General features: G+C 39.2%; 1 protein-coding gene across 1 annotated transcript in view; it reads left to right on the top strand.

Annotated features, from left to right (window-relative positions):
* tanc2b (tetratricopeptide repeat, ankyrin repeat and coiled-coil containing 2b) overlaps positions 1–20,571 on the top strand; it is a 182,472-nt gene that overhangs the window by 71,361 nt on the left and 90,540 nt on the right. The window contains exons 3-4 of the mRNA XM_084433525.1: positions 8,164–8,235; positions 15,336–15,524. Of these exons, the coding sequence (XP_084289651.1) occupies positions 8,164–8,235; positions 15,336–15,524 (261 nt within the window). The remainder of the gene's footprint in view (positions 1–8,163; positions 8,236–15,335; positions 15,525–20,571) is intronic.

Raw genomic sequence — 20,571 nt, 5'->3', positions numbered from 1 at the left:
GTTTCATGCTTTAGGCTTTTACCTCTTATGAAGGTGTTGTTTTCTGGGCTGTTTTGAGGAATGACTGATAAAAACTTAAAGGTGAAGTATGCAATTTCTGTGACCTAGCGCAATCACAAAAATACAACATATTTTCCAAACAATCTTGCAAACGGCCCTTTCGCTCGTCGAAGCTGAATATCTTTTCCAATGTAACACGTCGGTCATGATCCCACCAAAGTCCCTTTAAAGGGTTAGTTCACCCAAAAATGAAAATTCTGTCAGTAATTACTCACCCTCATGTTGTTCCAACCATGTAAGTCTTTCGTTCATCTTCGGAACACAAATTAAGATATTTTTGATGAAATCTGACAGAATTTTGACTCCTCCATAGGCTTCCAGTGTGACCGAAACTCACCGGCCCAGAATAGTTATTAAAACATCGTTAAAATAGTCCAAGTAACTACAGTGGCACTACATTAAGTTTATCATGCGACGAGAATACTTTTTGTGCGCAAAAACAAACAAAAATAACGACTTTATTCCACTTTTCATTTCCTTCTCTCTGGGCCTCGTAGTGTTTTTGCGCTGCGCGTCTGTGTTGCACGTCATCACGCAACACACACATGACCGGCGTCGGCCAATAGTGAGCCTACGTGGTGACGTGTAACACAGACGCGCTGCGCAAAAACACTACGCGAACCAACTAGACATCCAGAGAGAAGGAAATGAATAGTGGAATAAAGTCGTTATTTTTGTTTGTTTTTGCGCACAAAAAGTATTCTCGTCGCTTGATATACTTAAGATTGAGCCACTGGAGTCACTTGGACTATATTAACGATCTCTTTAATAACTTTTCTGGGCCAGCAAGTTTCGGTCACACTGGAAGCCTATGGAGGAGTGAAACATGGCTCAGATTTCATCAAAAATATCTTAATTTGTGTTCCGAAGATGAACGAAGGTCTTACGCGGTTGGAACAACATGAGGGTGAGTAATTACTGACAGAATTTTAATTTTTGGGTGAACTAACCCTTTAAGGCAAGTCATTTCATTCCCATCTGAGCTTCTAAAGGCAGCTGCGGTGACTCAGTGACTTTACCAATTGGTAATTGGCTCTCTTATTCCGCCATATTGCGCTTTGAAATTTCTCCCATTCATAGAGACGGAGCGACACGCGTCATAATCTGAAACCCACTCCCACCGGAGGGGAAAATAGTCCAACCGTCTCCACTGATTTGACTTATAACAAAAAACAAAACAATGTCTAAAAGCTGCTATATGACAAGGTGTAAACAAGCTAAAAAACTAAAGAACTAAATTTTTATAAGCTACCAAACCATAAAAGCCAGCCTTTAAGGAGACAAAAGTGGATACAAGCAATTGGACGTGAAGCATCAGCTGGAAGAATGGGTAAATTGTGAGATCCTGACACTCAGTATGCACTAAAAATACACTATGTGTGCAGTAAACGTTTTGTCACTGGTAAGTTAAATATCCAAATGTCAGTTTTATATTCGATTTCTGTAAGCTAAGCTATCCTGTCGCCGGTTACGTTCCCCTCCAGTGGGCGTAGTTCTCAGAGTAATATGACAAGTTGAGCTCTTTCTCAATTGCCTGTATCCACGTTCGTCACCTTTAAACGCTTGTTTTTTGGGGTCGACAGCTTATAAAAACTTAGTTCTGGTTGTTTTTTAGCTTGTTTGCTGTACACCTTGTCACATAGCAGCTTTTAGACTTGTTTTGTTTTTTGTTATAAGTCAGAAATAACAAGGAGGCAGCTTCTCGCAATGCAACATCAATGGAGACGGTGTGGGCGTGGCCTAAATGCGCTCTGTCTCTATAGGTTGAGCTGGAAAGTGATTGACAGATCTGAGCCGACTGCTTTCAAGGTTTTGATGATGCCTGAGAGGCTCAGTGTGTACGTTTTTGGAGGAGATAAACCCATGCATACTAATAGAAGTCTATGAACAATACACTGGGCTAAGAGCATGTATTTTAACATAAAAAGATACTTCACCTTTAAGGCTGGCCTAAAATAGCTGTGGTTAATGTTGGTTAACACCAGGTCATTTTATTCACTGGTCTGTTCACTGTACACTTCAGCCCCTCAGCTACACAATTGAGTAATTCTGGTGTATTGCATTAGTATAAATATTTATTTGCATAATCTTTATTGCATAATGGCTGGGAGAACATTGCACTGTAAAACTGTACTAACCGTTACAGAGGATGATGATTCTTGTGCCTGGATGTTGTTCTGACATGTCCTTTTCCTCCATCTGGAGGTGTATAAGTCTTGGAGGGAGGGCAGGAGTGCACCAATTATCCCTTCAGCCGTCCTGCCTGTCTATTGCAGACATGTTATGCCTGATTTAGAGGCCGAACCAAACCAGCAGTTATAGAGGTGAATAGGCTGTTTCCCTAGTCACACTATCTGCTGTCTGTCTGAAAGTTGGTGATCCGCTGACCGACTGCTCAAGACACAGAGAGCTGGATCATTTCGTCCTAAAGATGTTCAGAGACGATGGTGTTGAATAGTCTGCAAATGGGTTCCTTGCATAAGAGCCTTGCATTATCATTTATGAATATACAGTAGCTGCAAGCAGCAATATATGGAGTCCAAACAGAACAGAAAGAAGTAGGATATTAAATGCAAAGATGTTACATAACTAACCGACTTACAAAGACAATATAGAACTTGGAATAATATCCAATGACAATATGCAGAATTTCAAAGCAGTGCAGTTCAGCCTCGTTGGCTTAAAGAGATCGTTCACCTAAAAGTTACAAATCTGTCATTTACTCGTCATCTACATGTCATTCCACTTGTACGACTGTCTTTGTTCTGCAGAACACGAAAGAAAATAATTTAAGAAATCTCTCTTTTTTTTTTTTGTCCATAAAATGAAAGTCCAATGGTCCAATGGTGTTTTGGACCCCACTGACTTTCTTTGAATGGACAAAAACAGTTTAAACATTCATTTTTTGGTGAACTATCGTTTTCAGATAGCATTTGATTAGTGTTTATAGTATTTAGTGTTTTGCAATGTTGAGAGAGAAAGAAAAAAAAACTGTGCCACATCTGTGTTTAAGTTCCATTTTATTATTACAATCAGAAATAATGTAAAATGCTGGTAAATTAAGCACAACGTTGACAAGCATAAACACTATAAACATGTATTTCAGCGTCCCTCACTCTGCAACAAATACTTTAAAGGAACTGTATGTAAGATTGTGGCCAAAACTGGTACTGCAATCACTTTCAAATTACTGTAGTGTATCCCCTCCCCCTCCCCCCTGACTCGAGGTTGCCAGATAGGCTGCAGGATCCAGCAGGAACGTTTGTAGCTGCAGCTGTGGTAACTAGAGCTGAGCTGGCAACCCGGATGCTGAAACACTACTGACTTCGCGATTGGTAGATAGGTGGAGGGTGGCGCTTCAGGCCAAAACACAAGATGACAACATCAACATCAGTTGAGGGCTGCAACTTCACTTTTTAAATGACAATATCCTGGCCGGACTACTGTTGTCAGTGATATAAGTATTTGAAATGAACATGATTTCTTAATGTCTAGTGACATATCAGGGCCATTTTATGATTAATTGAAATACATTTCTTACATACAGCTCCTTTAAATTTAACGCTATTCAGAACAGGAATGACAAATATACAAATATGATAATCAAAACCAAACAGATGTTTTAGTTTTTGGCAGAGTATCCGAGGCACAAGCTGTAGGCTCCGCCCTCTTCTGGAAAGGGGGCGGGGAGCAGCAGCTCATTTGCATTTAAAGATACATGCATGAAAACAACATGTATTTCCTTCCACTCAAAAAATGTGATACAGGGTATAATAAATGATCTGTGGGGTATTTTGAGCTGAATCTTCCCAGACACATTCTGGGGACACCTGAGACTTTATTACATCTTGTAAAAAGGGGCATAATAGGTCCCCTTTAAAGTGAAACTAAAACTGAAAATTCGCTCTACAAATAAACGCGTACTGCTCTCATTCTGCACAAATTCAAATGTGTGCACTTTGTGAAGTTTTGCCTGCTTGACGTTAATTTTATTAAATTGCATTATAAGTCGCTTTAGAATATAAGTCACAGTGTGTTTCAGATGATAAAAAATGTGACTTACAGTGCTGGTCAGAATTATTTGCTCCCTTGGTAAATATGATCAAAGAATAAAAATAAAAAGATCTGCTTTGTTAATTAAAAATGAGCAAAAATCTAACCTTTTATTGAAATAAAAGAATTGAAAGTGGGGGGAAAATCACATTCTCCAAAACACATTGGGAACAATTATTTGCTCCCTTTTATTAAATACTTTTTGCAACCTCCTTTTTCCAGGGTAACAGCTCTGAGTCTTCTCCTATAATGCCGGATGAGTTTGGAGAACACCTGACGAGAGATCAGAGACCATTCCTCCATACAGAATCTCTCCAGATCCTTCAGATTCCCAGATCCATGTTGGTGCTTCTTCTCTTCAGTTCAGCCCACTCCTCTTCTACAGGGTTCAGGTCTGGGACTGGGACGGCCATTGCAGATTCTTGGTTTTGTGCTCAGTGACACATTTCTGTTTTGATTTTCATGTTTGTTTTTGGATCACTGTCCTGTTGGAAGATCCAAACATGGCCCTTCATAAGATTTCTAGGTTGTCAGGTTTTGATTTTTTATTGTTGGTATTTGATTGAATCTAAAAAGCCATGTATCTGAACAAGATGTCCAGGACCTCTGCGGCAGGAATTTAGGCCCACAGCATTAAAGATAGATGGACAGATGAAACACATCAAAAAGAGCTTTTTTGGCAGCAAACACTTAAGATGGGTTTGGTTTATACAGGGATAAAAAAGTACCCCATGTGTAAAATGAAATACTCTGCTGTATCTTTAATGCTGTGGGCCTAATTTTCTGCCAAAGGTCCTGGACATCTTCTTCAGATTCATGCCATCATGGATTTGATCAAATACCAACAGATAAAAAAAAAATCAAAACCTGACAACCTCTGCTAGAAATCTTATAACGGGCCATGTTTGGATCTTCCAACAGGACAGTGATCCAAAAACAAACATGAAAATCAAAACAGAAATGTGTCACTGAGCACAAAACCAAGAATCTGCAATGGCCGTCCCAGTCCCAGACCTGAACCCTGTAGAAGAGGAGTGGGCTGAACTGAAGAGGAGAAGCGCCAACATGGATCTGGGAATCTGAAGGATCTGGAGAGATTCTGTATGGAGGAATGGTCTCTGATCTCTCGTCAGGTGTTCTCCAAACTCATCCGGCATTATAGGAGAAGACTCAGAGCTGTTACCTTGGAAAAAGGAGGTTGCAAAAAGTATTTCATAAAAGGGGAAAAATAATTGTTCCCAATGTGTTTTGGGGAATGTGATTTTATTTTATTTTTCACTTTCAATTATTTTACTTCAATAAAAGGTTACTTTTTTTAATAAAATATCAAAAGGATAAACAATGCAGATTTACTTTTTACAGCCATCTTTGATCATATTTACCAAGGGGGCAAATAATTCTGGCCAGCTCTGTATATTCCAGAAATAGGGTGTATGAATGAATACACTTGCTCTAATGATTTCAACCCAACAGCTTAAAAATAGTTGACCGCAGCTTCACTTCTTGGACCCCTAATAAAGCTCAGTCAGCCGAATCTCTGCGGCGGGATGAATGTAGCCTCCAGTGATCACATTGCGTAAAATCGTTTTCACTCTAATGAAGGATTCAAACGTGTCCAGTAGGCATCTCAGTTAGAGACCAAAACCAATCAACGTGAACTTTGAGCATCTGCACATAATGAGTGGATCGGATAACCACTGTGAAGTGATTCTTGATATGTTCAGCAGGAATCCAAAAGAAACGTGAGACCTCGCGATAGTCTGGGCCTGTTGAGCACTGGTGATTGTGTTAATGTTGCTGATTGTTTATACTGCTGTGATAATTCTTGTCTTATTTCCTTATTAAAATAAATGTATGTCTTCATCACCTTCTCACCTCCCCGGCTCGCTTCTTAATGGAAATCTGATTGTTGTGACAGTAAATTCCTGTTTGATGTGTTGCAACAAGACAGCAATTTCCTTAAGGAAATGAGAGGCAAGTAATCATCAATGTACACACAATGGCTGAAGCTAATTTAGCATTGGATAATGGAAAGTTGGCAGTAGAGATATGTCTGTGCTTTTCTGTGGTGTGTGGAGCATTCAGACGTCCCTCTGTGGTTGCTTAGTTAAAGCTGAAGTGTGTAATTTCTGCATCAATAGCGTCTCCAAACAGAATTGCAAAAATAAAGACTGTTACCAAATGGGTTTTCTGAAGACTTTCATACTTTCACTTCATTCGTTTAAGCCATTGTTGCTTGCTATGCTAGGCTTGTTGTGTCTCACCTAATACATTTAAGATGAAATATCTTCTAATCCTGGTTATTCCTCTTGTCTGAGATAATTGCACGTTCCTGTGTTGATTGGAGTTAAGCGATTGGTTGAGGATGCGACGGAAGGCAGAAGTACAGACGCAAAGTAAAAAAACAATTTTGGAACTTTTCTTATGTTAGTTTGTCATCCACATTTATGCATTTGACACGCTTTTATCTGAAAATAGTGCATAAGTGTTGAAGGCGTCAGTTATTTTAGTATCATTTAGATACTATTATAGTTTTTATTCATTATATTTTGCATTTACATTTTTATTTTTGTCAAAGATTTAGTCATTTTGTTGTTGTTTTTTCAGTTATTGTTTTTTAAATGTCTATATATTTTTGTATTAGTTTTTATTTCAGTTTTAGTTCTTTCAAATTTAAGTTTATTTTATTTTAAAGCAACAAAACTGTATTTTTTCTTATGGGTTTAGTTTTACTCAGTTCATTATAATAACCCCGGAAGGCATATATTTTATCACTTCATACAGTAATTTTGCAGGATATTCGAGCCCATAATATCGCAGTTTTTAAGCTCTAATGTTTGAGCTTCAGGTAAGCACACAAAAAGTGCTTTTCCATGCTTTTTTATTTTTTAAATAATTCATAAATTAATTATTTTTAACAATATAGTTGTTATACCATTTGTTCTCTGCGTGAGAATTATTAATGTTAAAGGTTTCCTTTTTTATCTGATTGTTAACGGTGTGATATTTGGTGAATTTTTATTGAATCCAATTAGGGATTCAATATGACCCGCACCATACAAGTTGCACCCAGAATTGTAGCCTAAAACAAGACTGGACTCTGGGAAACGAGGTTGTTGTTGTTATCAGCCAGGCCAGCACTGGCCTACATTGCACATGTGTGCCATGTTACAGTGCTTGACCCTCAGGCAGCTAATATTCACATTTCGATTAGGTTGATCTTTCCACCCGCTCTGATGAGCTCCGTGTTGAAGGTTTTGTTCTGCTTTGCATCTCATTTTATCATTTTAGTTTCATCTGCGGCTTCATTTGTAATTCCTGTAAAGACTAAGCCACTTAGAGTTTCAAGGAAGATTCGAATAAGCACCGTATCACCTTCCTTTTCTTGAGAGCAACAGAATTATTACAAAGACCAACTCAGTGCTTTTGTTGCTTCACTTAATATTTGCTCTTATGAGATCCCCTATATGCTAAGTTTACTTTGTGTGTCAGATCAAAATCTATAAAGAGGTCTGTTCCGCAGAAAAGAATGTAATGCTCATTGACGTACAATACTCGTGTCCTAATAGTCCAGACCGGCCTCTCCAGTCCCCCGGGGCCTAGAGTAATTGATCCTACTATCGTTAACTCCATGCTCATCCATCATTGAACCGCTCGTTTACAGTAGAGCCACTGTATTCTCTCTCTTCTCATACACACAAAAGTGGAGCAGGCTACAACAGTTTCACAATGCAACACATTCGCCGGAGCGTATCATTTACTGTCCATTTCCATCAGTGCGCACTGGACTAACTTTAGGGTTTGTTATGGGGAAGATAAAAAAATGGAAGCTTCCTTCAGTCTCACACTTCGCCACCTTAAGGGGAAAGTCGCGGTCCAGGCGGAAGAGCGTCGAGGGTCTGTGCGCAGGCACTCTTTTAGGGGTTTTGCACACTAGAACCTGGTTACTGGACGCGCAGTGTGTGTATCTGCTGGAACAGACTCAGGCGGGACCCACTCCTCCTCCTCGTGCTCAATCGCTCTGCTCTTTCTCTCGCACCTCCTCTGCAGATGGCGGGAACGAGGACACCATAGACCTGCAGAGCACCAGCTTGGATACCCTTCACAACTTCACTGGACAAGGTAAGATGTGGTTCAGGTGCCGTACATGTGTTACAACAAGCCTAGTTGCGACGTAAAGGGACGCTTCGCACTGCTAAATATTCTTTCATTGCACCATTAAACTTGGGGCCCTATCTTGCAACCAGCGCAATTGACTTTGTACACCAACACATGTATCATTCCTATTTTGCACCCGACGCACAGCGGACTTTTCCCTCCACAGACGCACGTCGGTAAATTAGGGAATGAACTTGCGCTCCCAGGGGGCGGTTCAGCGAAAAGAGGCGGCGTGTTCCGGCGCAAACGTTCCCTGGTGCTATTTTGCAGTTTCAGAAAACAATTCCGCCACTGACCAGGAAAAACCTAGTCTAAAGTCAGTGGCGCGTTCAGATGCTATTTTAAGGGCGCTTGGCCATAATGTAGCGTGTGCACAACACGCATACACTTCTCTCATCTACACACAGACACAACAGTTACCATTTTTGCAAACCATACGTAATTACAAGGAAACAATCATTGTGGTGTCCATGAAGATGTGAAAAAATAGGCATAAATCTAGCTTACACATTTACCCAAATTCTAATACGCCTGTTTAACCGAAGCTAATTTGGGTGGGTTTCTCCATCCCCATACAGTGTCACTTCTCTGTGTTTTACGGCCCTGACGAGAACGTCGGTCTCCTCGGCTGTGAACGCTCCTGGCACGCCTGGCAAATCCTCAGTTATATATATATATATATATATATGGTTCAATAAATTGTTCCGTTTCAAAAAAATGATATTTCGGAGTATTATTTCATGTCACGCTTTACAAGCGTCTTTTTTTATTTCATTTTTTTATTGAAAGGAGTAAAGTAACATACAGTAAACCCATGAAAGTTAAATTTTCCTTCCTTCTATTTTTACTATAACAACCCCCCTCACCCCCAAAACATCCCCTCCCTGGGCAGCTTAAATACAACAGAATAACATAGCGTCTGGCTACAAAGGCAAAATATAACAATTATGTCATTACACCTTTTCAAGGCATGTACCCATGCATACCAAAACATAAGTACTTGTGATAAAAGTATCATTATGACAGTATAAATGCATACATAAAGAGAGAAAAAAGAAAATACAATTTTGCCATTCTCTGAGACAGACTACACTGAGGTCAAAACAGCAAATACAGCGTCACAGAAAGGTGTAAAGAGAGATACATGGAAAATAAGTTAACAGCTGGGTAATTCTTTCAGTTTTTTAAAATATGACAAAATAGGTTCCCATTTCGGATAAAATCTGTCCACAGATCCCCTTAAAGGGGGATCAGGAGTTAAGTACATCAGGAGTTTATTTAACTAACACTTGCCTGACGGCTCATGCTAGCGCTAACCCGGACGTCGACGTCACTTCAATGAGTTGAGAAAAGCACGTAAAAGTCCTGGCAGAAAGCGATGCATAAGGATGTGGTGTAACGACGAATTATTCTTTTTTCCGAAGTGTTGACAACTTAGTGCTAGCTAATAATTGTTATAAACTGGTACTACCAACAAAATATTAGTGCATTCCTGGAACTGGGCGCCGTTACACTACATCCTTATGCATCGCTTTCTGCCAGGACTTTTACGTGCTTTTCTCAACTCAGTGAAGTGACCTCGGCGCCCGGGTTAGTGGTAGCATGAGCCGTCAGGCAAGTGTTATTTAAATAAACTCCTGATGTACTTACAAACTTTCCAATGCCTCGTTTTATGAGTACAGAACCTATTTGTACTACTGTAGAAGTTTGGTACCATTCTGGGCATTATTAGTGGGGTAATTTACGAGATACAGCCTTGGATCCATTAGCGCCTACACTAAGCCATCCGGCTGATTTCTCTAAATAAGCTCTAACTTTAATAATGTTCGACCAAGGGAAAAAAGGCTTCTGGGGGGTGTTTGGCTCGAGGTCATCGTGCAAAGGACCCTAGGTTGATTTTACTCCGAACCATCCCTTTAATGTAAATTTTATCTTGTCTAATTTTAAAAAGAACATCACATCTTCTAGCCAAACTGTTTCAGAAGGAGGGGTAGGGGATTTCCAACTTAACAAAATTCGTCTGCAGGCCAATAAAGAAGTATAAGCAATGATGTTCCTCTGGGTTGCAGTTAAGGCAATGGTTATAGTGTCACTGGGAGTTCCAAAAATAGCCATTGAAGAGCAAGGCCGCAGTGTCACCCCAAGGGCTTCACTGATAGTTTTAAAAACCAATGCCCAGTAATTATTTAGAGAGGAGCAAGACCAAAATGTATGTGTCAGACTGGCTGGGGAGAAAGAGCATCTATCACAGGCTACATCTAACCATTCTTTGCTCAAGTGAACCTTGTGAAGCACTTTAAATTGAATGAGCTCTAACCTAACAGAGGATGATGATGAGTGGACCTTTTTAAGCACCTCCCTCCAAAAAGCCTCAGACAACTTTATGCCCAGTTCATTTTCCTATCTGTATTTAATTTTATCCAGATTGTACCCTTTCAAAGACATGAGCTGGAAATCAATCCTTTATTATTAACATTGAGAGTAAGACTACTGTATCTAAGGGCGAGGTAGGAGGGAAATCAGGGAAGGGTGTAAATTTGTTCTTAAGAAAATTACGAATCTGAAGATATCAAAAAAAAAAAAAAAAAAATGCTTTGTGAGAGGTCAAACAATCTGCAGACTGTTAAATAAACCTTCAGTATTTAAATCTTTGATGCATATTAACCCGGAAGTTACCCACTGTCTAAATGATGAGTCTATTGTAGAGGGAGGGAATAAATGATTTTTGTAAATAGGACCAAAAACTGATGCTGATGTAAATTTATAGTGACAACGAAACTGATTAAAGATCTTAAGAGTAGAAAGTACTACAGGGTTAGATGTGAATCGAGAAGCTTTCAAAGGTATGGAAGAATACACTAAAGCAGGTAGAGAGAGGAACAGTGACATGTTTGTGCTTCAATTAAACACCAATTTGTTTCTGGACAATGAAGCCAAAATAATATTTTCTGAATATTTGATGCCCAGTAATAATGAGTAAAGGTTGGGAGGCCTAAACCACCTGCATCACGGGTCCTCTGAAGAATATGTTTGTTAAGCCTGGGGATCTTATTTTCCCAAATGAAAGAGGATATAGTTTGATTAATTGAACGGAAAAATTATTTGGGCAAAAAAAAAAAAAAAACGATAGGGACTGAAACAAATAAAGGAACCGAAGGGAAGAATCGTCATTTTCACTGAATGTATTCTTCCAGCGAAAGTAAGGGGAAGACTACGCCACCTTTCTAACTCTGCCTTTACTTCTTTGAACTGAGCTTTATAATTGGCTTCAAACAAAGAAGAAAAGGAGCGTGTCATATGAATTCCAAGATATTTAAATCCATTTGGAGAAAAACTAAAGGGTAATGATTCTTGTTGAAATTGTAATGCCAAATCATTAATGGGGAAACATTCACTTTTTTGGAAATTTAATTTGTATCCCGAAAAGGTACCAAACCGACCCAATAATGATATAATTAAAGGACAACTAGATATGGGGTCACTGATGTAAAGCAAAAGGTCATTGTCGTAATAAAGACACACGATGCTCAATCCCCCCCTCCCAACCCCCTGGAACGCTGTGGCTGTTTTCAAAGCTATTGAAAGAGACTCAATCACAATGTCAAAAAGAAGTGGGGACAGTGGGCATCCCTGATGAGTCCCTCGTGTTAGAGGGAAAAAGTCTGATCGAGAATAATTAGTCCGAATTGATGCCGAAGGGGAATGATATATTAATTTGATCCAAGACATAAAAATATGACCAAAACCAAACTTTATTTAAGGCTGCAAACAAATATGGCCATTCAGTTCGATCAAACGCCTTCTCCGCATCTAGGGAGATAACTATCTCCGGGTGCAGAGAAGTATCAAAAAGATCCATTTTTTACTACTAGATTATCGAGGGGAGGACATGTTCTAAATGAAATGCCAACACTTTAGCTAAAATTTTAATGTCAGTGTTTAAAAGAGATTTAGGACAATACGATTCACACTGGCCAGAGTCTTTATCTTTTTTAAGAAGGAGTGTAATGGATGCTTGCGAAAAAGTCAGGGAGACAGGGAGCCTGCCTCCAAAGATTCTTTAAAAACCTCAAAAAGAATTGGTGCAAGTTTCTCCTTATTTTTTTCTTTTTTTAATAAAAATCAATAGGATACCCATCAAGGCCTGGGGACTTACCACTCTTCAGTGCCATAATGGCCCTACTAATTTCTTCAATCTTAAGGTCGTGTTCTAAATCTACAGCCTTATCTGATTGCAAAGTAGGAATATCTAAATTGTTTAAGAAATTTTCCATATCCATTGGATCTGAAGGGAATTCAGAAGTATATAATGAGGAGTAAAAGGTTTTAAAAATGTTATTCATTTCTTTTGGGTTGCTAACTAAAGTTTGATTAAAGTCTTTTATCTGTGAAATAAGACGGGAGGCGGTTTGACGTTTCAGATGATGAGCCAAGAGCCGACTTGATTTGTCTCCATATTCATAGTAAAGACCACGCATCCTCATTATTAATTGTTCTGCATGCAATCTTTTTTACTTTGTCTGCAAGTCAACTCTTTTTTTATGTAATTTAGCTGTGGGCGATTCAGAATATTGTCTGTCTAAATCTAATATGGATTGTGAGAGTGCTTGCAGTTCTTTCTTACGTTATTTATTAGCATATGATGTATAAGATAATATTTGACCCCTCAAGTTAGCCTTTAAAGTCTCCCAGAGTAATGAGTAAGACACTGTATCCGTTTTATTGTATTTCAGAAAATTGTCTATACTAGTTGAGACAAAGTTACAGAACTTATCATTGGATAGTAGTAATGGATTAAATGCCCAGATTGGTCGTTCTCTGATGTTCAATAAGGGAAGTGCAGGTCCAGCACCACAGGTGATCGGATACAACTATAGCTGAGTAGTCAACTTTCTTAACCATTGATATAAACAAGTTGTCTACAAAAAAATAATCACGTCTAGAAAAGGAATGATGGACATGGGAATAAAAGGAAAATTGTCTAGTCAACGGGTTTAAGAATCTCCAAGGATCCACACAGCCGTTCTGTTGCATAAATAGAGAAAAGGCCATTGTCTTATCAGAAACATTACTACTAGTGCTGGATCTATCCAGCTGAGGATCGAAAACACAATTTAAATCACCAGCGAATAACAAATGACGTGTATTAAGCTTGTTTAACAATTAATGATAGGAGGCTATTTGCAAACTGAACATCGTCCCAACTGGGAGCGTAAACGTTCACTAAAACCACTGGGACTTGAAAAAGAGACCCAGAGACAATAATGTAACGACCATTAGGGTCACAGACTGTGTCAGAAGGTATAAACTGTACTCTCTCATTAATTAATATCGCCACACCTCTTGATCTGCTATTAAATTTGGAATGAAAAATTTGACTTACCCATAACTTACGAATTCTGTTGTGATCATCCATTCTGAAATGTGTTTCTTGTAAAAACAATATATCTGGTTTGAAAGATTTAAGATGGGAGAAAACTTTAGCTCTTTTAACAGGATCATTTAATCCCCTGACATTCCATGTCATAAGCCTCACAAGATGACCTCTATCTTCATCACCTGTATTAACTGTATGATACAGAAATTAGAAGCATGCAAACAATTTGTAGCCATGAATTGTAAATGACAAAAATAAGATACAAGAAACCTCCCAACCCCCAAACAAAAAAAATTTAAATAAAAAAATTAACATTACAATTCTTAGATCTAATTCCCCAACTGAGGATGATCGCAAATAAAACATAACGAAAAACTTCCATATAATGCGAACCAACAAATGAAGTCATTTACAATGTAAGTGCAGCCCCCTTATAAAATGAGGTTCAAAACTGTGTCAAAATTTTATGTTATCCAGCCGAAAAGAAAAGAAAAGAAAAGAAAAGAAAAGAAAAGAAAAGAAAAGAAAAGAAAAGAAAAGAAAAGAAAAGGAGTGTACGAGTGTAGTAGTTTCGGCTGGACTCTTTGACTACGTGTTTTCAACTGATCATCTAAGACAGAATAAGTCTGTCGTTGAAGATTTACGTCTATTCAACGTCTAATAGACGACTTTTTGCTAGCTGGGCGGAGCCTTGCAGGGTACAAGAGACCAAATCTGACTCCCTCTTCGTAGAGCCGAGACTTCACATCTTTGAACGCCGCTCGCTTTTTCCCCAGCTCAGCGCTGAAATCCTCGTGGAAAAACACCCGGTTCCCGCGAAAGAGCAACTCTCGCTGTTGCTTACTGAATCTGAGGATGCAGTGCTTGATCTGGGTTTGGTCTGACTGGCCCTTGCATCGTTGGTTGGGTTGGGTCCGACTCGGTGGGCACGAGAAGGACTCATGAAGAAGTCTTTCCCCAGTAGCCAACTTGCCAACAATCTGTCATAAATTTAATCGGGTCTTGTCCTTCCAACTTTTCAAGGATGCCCACAACTTTCATATTAGATCTCCGTGAGTGATTTTCGAGATCGTCCAGCTTTTCCTTCAGTGACACGTTCTCTTTCAGTAGCGCATCCATTGAAGCCTCAACATTCACCAGCCTATCACTGTAGTCATTTAGTCCATCTTCAACCTTGCAAAGTCGTTCGCCATGAGCTTCGTAATATGATTTAACTTGTTCCAATGTCACGTTCACAGGTGACAATGCACCAGCCAGTACTGTTTTTAAAAGAGAGTGAACTACTTGCGTCATACCAGAAAGAAGCACTGACCGGAGCCTCTCGAGATCTTCAGGTAAAGCCGTTAAGCCCTCAGACGGCGCCATATCGTCGGTCTTGTTCGAAGCTTCACCGTCTTTGTCGCCAGTTTTATTCCGAAGTTGCTTTCTACTAGTCATTTTTGTTCCACCGTTAATTCAAGTAATATCAGCTGCTAGATAATTGATTATAGTGAACATATATCGAAAAAATAACGACTAAATGAACGAAAGAGGTCGGGAGCTACACTCACGTGCGTCTACTCACGCCTTGCTTAATCCAGAAGCCATTAAACAAGTCTTAATACTAGCCCTAATGTTTTTTTTAATTTTGCCACATGTCCGATTAATTACATACGTTCTTCATCTCATGTGTCCACCAATCCTGTAGGTGGCAGTATAGACAGTGACTGTGCCTTTGAGGGGGACTATGCTGTGCCACCGCTTTCCATGGCTGAGGGGCTGCAGCACATCCGTTTCATGGAGGGATTGTCCCGATCTCTGCCGTCATCGCCTCTGCTCATCCACCAGACCTCCAGACCTCTGCCGTCCGCGAGGAAGGTGTTCGGCGTGGCCACAGGTACTCAACTCTCTCAGTCATGATACCACAGTTCCTAATGCCAGCATAGGGGTGTACTTAGGTGACACCATCGCATATCTGAAATGTTCAGGAAGTTTTTTATTTGAGTACCATCATGCGAAGAGCCTGAGATGCTCCTATTTTATTTTATTTTTTATTTTATTTTATTTTATTTCATTTTATTTCATTTTATTTCATTTTATTTCATTTTATTTCATTTTATTTTATTTTATTTTTAACCCTTTCACATTTCCAGGGTTCTTAGAAACGAAAGTCGGCGTAGTTAAGTGAACTTCTAAAGTGGTGAATGGAAACTACAACAAATGTATTTTTTGCCCTCCCATTTGCTTCAAATGCAAAAAAAAAACAATCGACAATTGCATTTTTATGACTTTCCAAAAGAGGAAAAAATATTGAGGGATTAATTATGTTGGTCAGAAGAGGGAAAACATATTAGCTGATGAATTAGAAACTCTCACATCAGCGTTAACTTCTAACCCATTTCCAGAAAAGTTGGGATATTTTGTAAAATGCAATAAAATCAAGAATCTGTGATTAGTTCATTTTTATAAAAAAAAATTAAAATAAAAAATTATTCAGTTTATTTTTATGTAACTGACCAAAGTACAAAGAAAATATTGCCAATGTTTTCACAGACCACCTTAATTATATTTTATAAATATAAACACATTTTGATGGCTTCAACACACTCCAAAAAAGTTGGGACAGAGGCACGTTTACCACTGTGTCACATCACCTCTCCTTTTTAGTCGTTTGGGAATTGAGGATACTAATTGTTGCAGTTTTGCAAGTGGAATTTTTGCCCAATCTCACCTCAGACAAGACAGCTGCTCAACAGTCCGTGGTCGTCGTCTGATTCTCGTTTTCATGATGGGCCATACAGTACATTTTCATTAGGAGACAGATCTGGACTGCAGGTGTAGTGACTATGAAACCCTTCTGTTGTAGCACGTGCAAAACGAGGCCTGGCATTGTCTTCCTCTTATAACCTTAAAGTAACACTAAGTAACTTTTCAACCTTCATAATATATTTCCAAAATCCTTGTGATGGTACATCGACTTAAAATAGGTTGAATGACACGTCTGCCATAGCCTGACGGGGTTTGTATAGTTTTTAATCGTACTTTTAAACTTCGGGGTTCGGGTAGTAACCCCCGCGCACAAAAAGAACTACAAAATTCGACTGCTTTACGGCATAGGCTACCTCACTTCCCCCAACACGTCCTCACATGCTGTTGGACTTGTACTGTAAGTATATTGCTTATATTGTATATCACTCGGACAAGCACCTGGCGTTCTTGTTGATGGATTAGTAGACATCTTCGGAGGCTAGCTGTGCTTGTTCGATGTCCGAAGATTTGTAACGCGTTGTGTTTATTCCCCAATCGAACTCGTGTAACTGTCTGTCACACGTTCTACCGTCCACAGCATTACTTGATAGACAAAAATAGGACAAGAATGAGCGTCAAACAGAAACAACCCGCTTACGGGGTGTTCGAGGCGCACATACAATACAGACTGCCGAAAGTTAAACAGGGCGCGCGCAGCTCTTAAAGGGGCCACACCTTATTTCCACTCGTTACAGCTTCTATCCGACTGAACGGGGACCGGTATACAGGGGGGAGGGAATCAGGCCGTGAGTGAAGACACTGCTCTGCGTGAGTGGTATTTACGACAGTAACGTTAAATACAAGTAGTCCACAGCGACTCTAGGGGTCGTTGTTTGACCAAAACGGAAATCCTACATAGTGGGGCTTTAAACTCCCCAGGAAAGATGCCATCTTGATGGCTGTATAACTTGCAACAAGCAAGATGTGCATTTGTAAATCCGGTGACACGCGTGCATTGATTTTTATTAATAAACAGTGTCGGTTGCAAAGATGAAGTTGACGATCGCCATCTCCGTAGTGAACGCGCCTATAGAGAGAAATGCACATCATGGATTACATAATCTGAGAGTAGCCTATTTATTTTCGTTTTGAATTGTTTCGTTTAAAGACATTTCAAGCTTTCTTTAGATGTGTTTCTCATGTCTGTGAGGCATACACTGAGTTTAGGTTCATTTATGATGAGATGCGCTCCAGTTCACGTGCAATGCAAGTGACCGCGCCGGCGCCTCCATGATTATATTGTCTGCTATTTGCTTCTTATTTATTAAATACAGGCAATTCGTTGATGAAAAATTGATTAAAATTAAGATACAGTTTATACAAAATGAAATTCACTTTAAAGAAAGGATTTCTACTAAACAAAACTTAATGAAGTGGTCAAAATCATGTCTGACCCACTCCATGTCTCTCGATATATTGCGCATCCTATCTTACTCGTGCTGTTCACTTTTCATAATCAACATAGATGGAAAAAAAAATAACATTATAATATATTAACCGATATGAAACTAAATCAGCTTATTTAATGGTTACAACACGTATAGTAGGCCTACAGACTCTCTCTTTGTACAAATTGCTGCACATTCATTTACTTCTGAATTTTGCACACGTAAGTTGAAAGGCATTTGTTTGTGCCTAGTAAAACATATCTGCAACATTTATCAAGTTCACGGCTAATGGTGCGTGCATTATTAATAATTATCTTAATGAATAATGCAACAAGGACGAAGCACGTAAACTGTGTTGTTTGTTTATTCAGAATGGAATGGATGGCAAATGGATCCGAATGAAGAAACGTAAAAAAAATTAAAACCGTGAACAATGATGAACACAGAAAATGAACAAGAATGAACTTTGGATGGCCTAGGAGGAGTAGGCCTTGGCTACTACTCTAATATAATTCAACAAGGTTTTAGAATATAGAATATTTTTTAAACAAAATAAATATTTTTAAAGCCTATTATCTCGGGCCTATTATCTGCGCATGATACGTGACGTGTTGCATTTTGTAACACAAATGCTTGATCAAGGACCCGGCCCGGCCCGATGATAGTGGCGGGAAATATCGGCCCGACCCGGCCCGAGGGAATCTAAGCTCTACTCCCACTTGTCTCCTTAGACAAAAACTCAAATACTCTCATAACAGAAAGTTGTGTTTAAAGTTTTAGAAGATCTCGACGACATCACACACTGAGCTCAGATTTTTCTTTTTAGCTAGAGAAGCTGGATCGCTCACATTTGTCTCCTTTAAACTTTAGAAGAGATCTCAACAGCATCACGCACTGTGCTAATATTTTTCAACTTAACTACAGATTCTGGAGATTTCATATTTGCATCCTCTAAAGATTCAGAAGAGACCTCAACCACATCATTCACTGTGCTCAAACTTTGTTCCTGAACTAAAGACTCCTGTGGTCTCACGTTTGTCTCTTTTAAAGTTTAGAAGAGACCTCAACAACATCACACACTGTGCTCAGATTGTTGTGCTCTAGCCTCTGAAGTCTTGAAAGAGATTACAGCAAGACACCACATTCTCAGTTTTGACTCTTTTTCTCTCAAATATGTCTCATTTATGTCTATTTTTATTTCTATAAGACATTTTAGGAGAAACATCTCAAATGCTGTTGATACTAAAATGAGAGATATATGAGAATCACAACTAAGTCTCCTGCGCTTAGGAAAAGCAACGACTGAGCAATACATTTTTCCTCTGGGATGTCTCTGTACAATCCCAGTACACGCCTCCACGTCAGTGGTACCTTCACACATTTGCAAGTCACCCATGCTGTTTGCGCTGACGACGATGAGAGATGTTTGCTTTTGCACCTGTCGCTGATGAAAGTCTGGATGGTCCCTTTGGTCTTTGGGACTGAGAACTCGATGTCCATTTTTCTTAAAACCAAGCTGAAACGTGGACTCATCTGAACAAATTCTCCTAATCTAGACCATCTGAGATGAGCTCGGGCCTGGAGAACTCGACTGCTTCTCTGCATACAACTGGCTTTTTCCTTGCGTAACAGATTCAAGTTGCATATCTCGATGCATCAGGCGACTGTGTTAAGTGACAACGGTTTTCCAAAGTACGCCCGCGGCCATGTGGCTGTATTTAACAGAGCTGCGTGACGGTTTCTCATGCAGAGGACTCAAAGGTCACGCACATTCAACAGAAGTCTCCTGCCTTGCCATACATATACTGAGATTTCTCTGGATTCCCTGAATCGTTTCCTAAATTCTTTCCAATCTTGCCTTGATTAAATGTGATTTTTGAATTGTTTGACAATCCTCTCATGAAATTGGGCACAAAGTGGTGAGCCATGACCCATCTTTACTTGCAAAGCCTTTGCTGGATTCTCCTTTTATGCCCAAACACGCGCCCCTCAGCAATTTACCAGTTCGCCTGCTTATTGTGGACTGTTTCAAAATAGTTTAACTTGGATATTCTGTAATCTTTTCAGATTGTGTTGCAGCCATCAAAATCTTAATTTGTTTATATATACTGAATACAATTAAGATGATCTGTGAAAACATTGGAAATCTTATCTTTCTTACTTCAGTCAGTTAAATAAAGGTTCAAGAGAATGAACAAATCACAAATTCTTGATTTTATTGCATTTTACAAATGTCCCAGTTTCCTGGAAATGGGGTTGTAGTTTTCTGTAATTTAATGCCAAGGTTATATAACACAATGTATTATTTGAAAAGACTGTCACATTTGCGCTATGTTGTTATATAATGCATTTTTAAATGTGCGGTTTGGGTATCCAAATACTTCTAGGGTCAGTGTATTTGCTGTTGGATGTGTCCACTAGGGTGTGCCAGCCACATATTCCTGCTGGAGCTTGAACAGCAGAATGCCATTTTAATGATTCTGTGCATTTTGTGTTTGTTTGCAATCATTTATCAAACATGAAAGTGTCTGAACACACACAAAAAGAGTTCTCATCATAAATGACTGCATTCTTTATCAAGAAGAGTCAATCCTTGCACTTTCATCTGTTGTGAAATCAAGTGCATTGTGGGAGTTTTACTGAAAAGGACAGCGGTGTTGTGTATATGAGTCACTCAGTGGTTCTGTAATTGCTGTTTGTGATGTTAATGTCTCTTACTGCTCTGATTTAAGGTTCACTTTCATCCAG

The sequence above is a fragment of the Rutilus rutilus genome (genome assembly GCF_951802725.1).
Source record: "Rutilus rutilus genome assembly, chromosome: 16".
In the NCBI taxonomy this organism is placed as follows: Eukaryota; Metazoa; Chordata; class Actinopteri; order Cypriniformes; family Leuciscidae; genus Rutilus; species Rutilus rutilus.
Note: the sequence above shows the minus strand (reverse complement) of the source record. Positions and strands in the feature narration are given on the sequence as shown.